A 2,010-nucleotide genomic window follows, 5' to 3' on the forward strand; every position below is an offset into this window, starting at 1 on the left:
GAGGCGGAGCTTGCAGTGAGCTGAGATCTGGCCACTGCACTCCAGCCTGGGCGACAGAGCGAGACTCCGTCTCAAAAAAAAAAAATACAAAAATTAGCCTGGCGTGGTGGCACGCGCCTGTAATCCCAGCTACTTGGGAGGCTGAGGCAGAAGAATCGCTTGAACCTGGGAGGTGGAGCTCGCAGTGAGCCCAGATCACACCACTGCATTTGAGCCTGGGCAACAGGGTGAGAATCTGACTCAAAAAAAAAAAAAAAAAGAAGAAGAAGAAAAAGGCAGATCATACATGTTAACATTTTTAAATGTAAAGTAAAACTTAACATTTTCAACATTTTTGAAATGGTCTAATGTCTAAAACCCCAACGTTAATACTTGTGTGCTCACAGGAAACCAAACATTGTATTCAGTAGGAAAGAGGAGTTGAACAGCTTATCTAAGAAACCACTTGTTCTTCAATTAGCTTTCATCTTGCTCTGGTCTTTTATTTTGTTTGCACTGCAGTTTCCTCATACATAATAAAAAGATAACACGTATTCAGTCAGGTAAGAACGATCCTCTCTCTCTTAAGGAGCAACCGTCCTCTCCTCCCCAACCCATGTCAAGGAGAGTCCAAGGGAATGGGACCCCTACTCTGATCCAGGTCACCTCTTGGCCTGACCCATCTTCGGTGCCGGAGGTTGACACCCGCCCACCTTGGGCCTCCTCGCCTCCCTCCCGTAGAGCCTTCAGCCTACAACTCGGACCTGCGCCCGCCGCACCCTACGGGTGCGCCCGCGTGGGAGCCACCCCGCCCCCAGCCCGCCGGCGCGCGGCCGACGCGCGAGCACGACCCGCCAACCCGACGGCCGCCTGGGGCCTCGGCGCCGGTCCCACCCGGTCCCAGGCTACGCTCCGCGGAGAGCGCGGCATTCGAGACAGCGCACTCGGACTTCTCCCGCACGGTCAGCGCTCGGCCGCCAGCAGCAGGCTGAGGGGCAGAGCCGGGTAGGAGCAGAAAATCAGGCAGCCCGGCCCGGGAACCGACCTGTGGAGACCGCCATCTTCTCCTGCAGCCCGACGCAGCCGCCCGCACGCACGCACGAACCGTCGCGCGTCACTTCCGGGAGCGCGCTGCCCTACACGCGTCATAGCGGACTCCGCCCCTGGCTGGCGCCGGGCTAGCCAAGCCCTGACTGTGAGCACGTGGGCCGAGGGGTCGCGGGGCCTCGCTGCTGTCTCCGCAATTCCCTTTGACTCCGCTCTCAAAATGAAACGCTAAAGAATAAGTTCATGAGGGCCGGCACGGTGACTCACGCCTGTAATCCCAGCACTTTGGGAGGCCGAGGCGATCGGATCACCTGAGGTCAGGAGTGTGAAACCAGCCTGGCCAACATGGCGAAAGCTCGTCTCTACCAAAAATACAAAAATTAACCGGGCGTGGTGGCGCGCGCCTGTAATCTCAGCTATTCGGGAGGCTGAGGCACGAGAATCGCTTGAACCAGGGAGGCGGAGGTTGCAATGAGCCGCGATTGCACCACTGCACTCCAGCCTGGGCGACAGAGCGAGACTCTGCCTCAAAAAAATAAAAATAAAAATAAGTGGGCATTGACAGATTTGCGTTGATAAATGATTCAAAAGAGTTGGACGATAAATTTGAACAGCTAGGGATGCTGAGGTGGGAGGGTCACTTGAGCCCTAGAGGTGAGGCTGCAGTGAGCAGAAATCGCTGCACTCTGGCCTGGGCAACAGAGGGAGACTCTGTTTAAAAAAAAGAAAGAAATGGCCGGGCGCGGTGGCTCAAGCCTGTAATCCCAGCACTTTGGGAGGCCGAGACGGGCGGATCACAAGGTCAGGAGATCGAGACCATCCTGGCTAACACGGTGAAACCCCGTCTCTACTAAAATACAAAAAAAAATTAGCTGGGCGTGTTGGCGGGCGCCTGTAGTCCCAGCTACTGGGGAGGCTGAGGCAGGAGAATGGCGTGAACCCAGGAGGCGGAGCTTGCAGTGAGCTGAGATCCGGCCACTGCAC

At 56.1% G+C, this 2,010-nt stretch overlaps 1 protein-coding gene across 1 annotated transcript in view; it reads right to left on the reverse strand.

Annotated features, from left to right (window-relative positions):
- Nucleotides 1-1,095, reverse strand: part of UBE2V2 (ubiquitin conjugating enzyme E2 V2) — a 59,019-nt gene extending 57,924 nt beyond the window's left edge. The window contains exon 1 of the mRNA XM_026456200.2: nt 1,025-1,095. Coding sequence (XP_026311985.1) covers nt 1,025-1,040 — 16 coding nt within the window. The 5' untranslated portion in view covers nt 1,041-1,095. The remainder of the gene's footprint in view (nt 1-1,024) is intronic.
- Nucleotides 1,096-2,010: the final 915 nt, after the last annotated feature.

This window comes from Piliocolobus tephrosceles, chromosome 7, assembly GCF_002776525.5.
Source record: "Piliocolobus tephrosceles isolate RC106 chromosome 7, ASM277652v3, whole genome shotgun sequence".
Lineage (NCBI taxonomy): Eukaryota > Metazoa > Chordata > Mammalia > Primates > Cercopithecidae > Piliocolobus > Piliocolobus tephrosceles.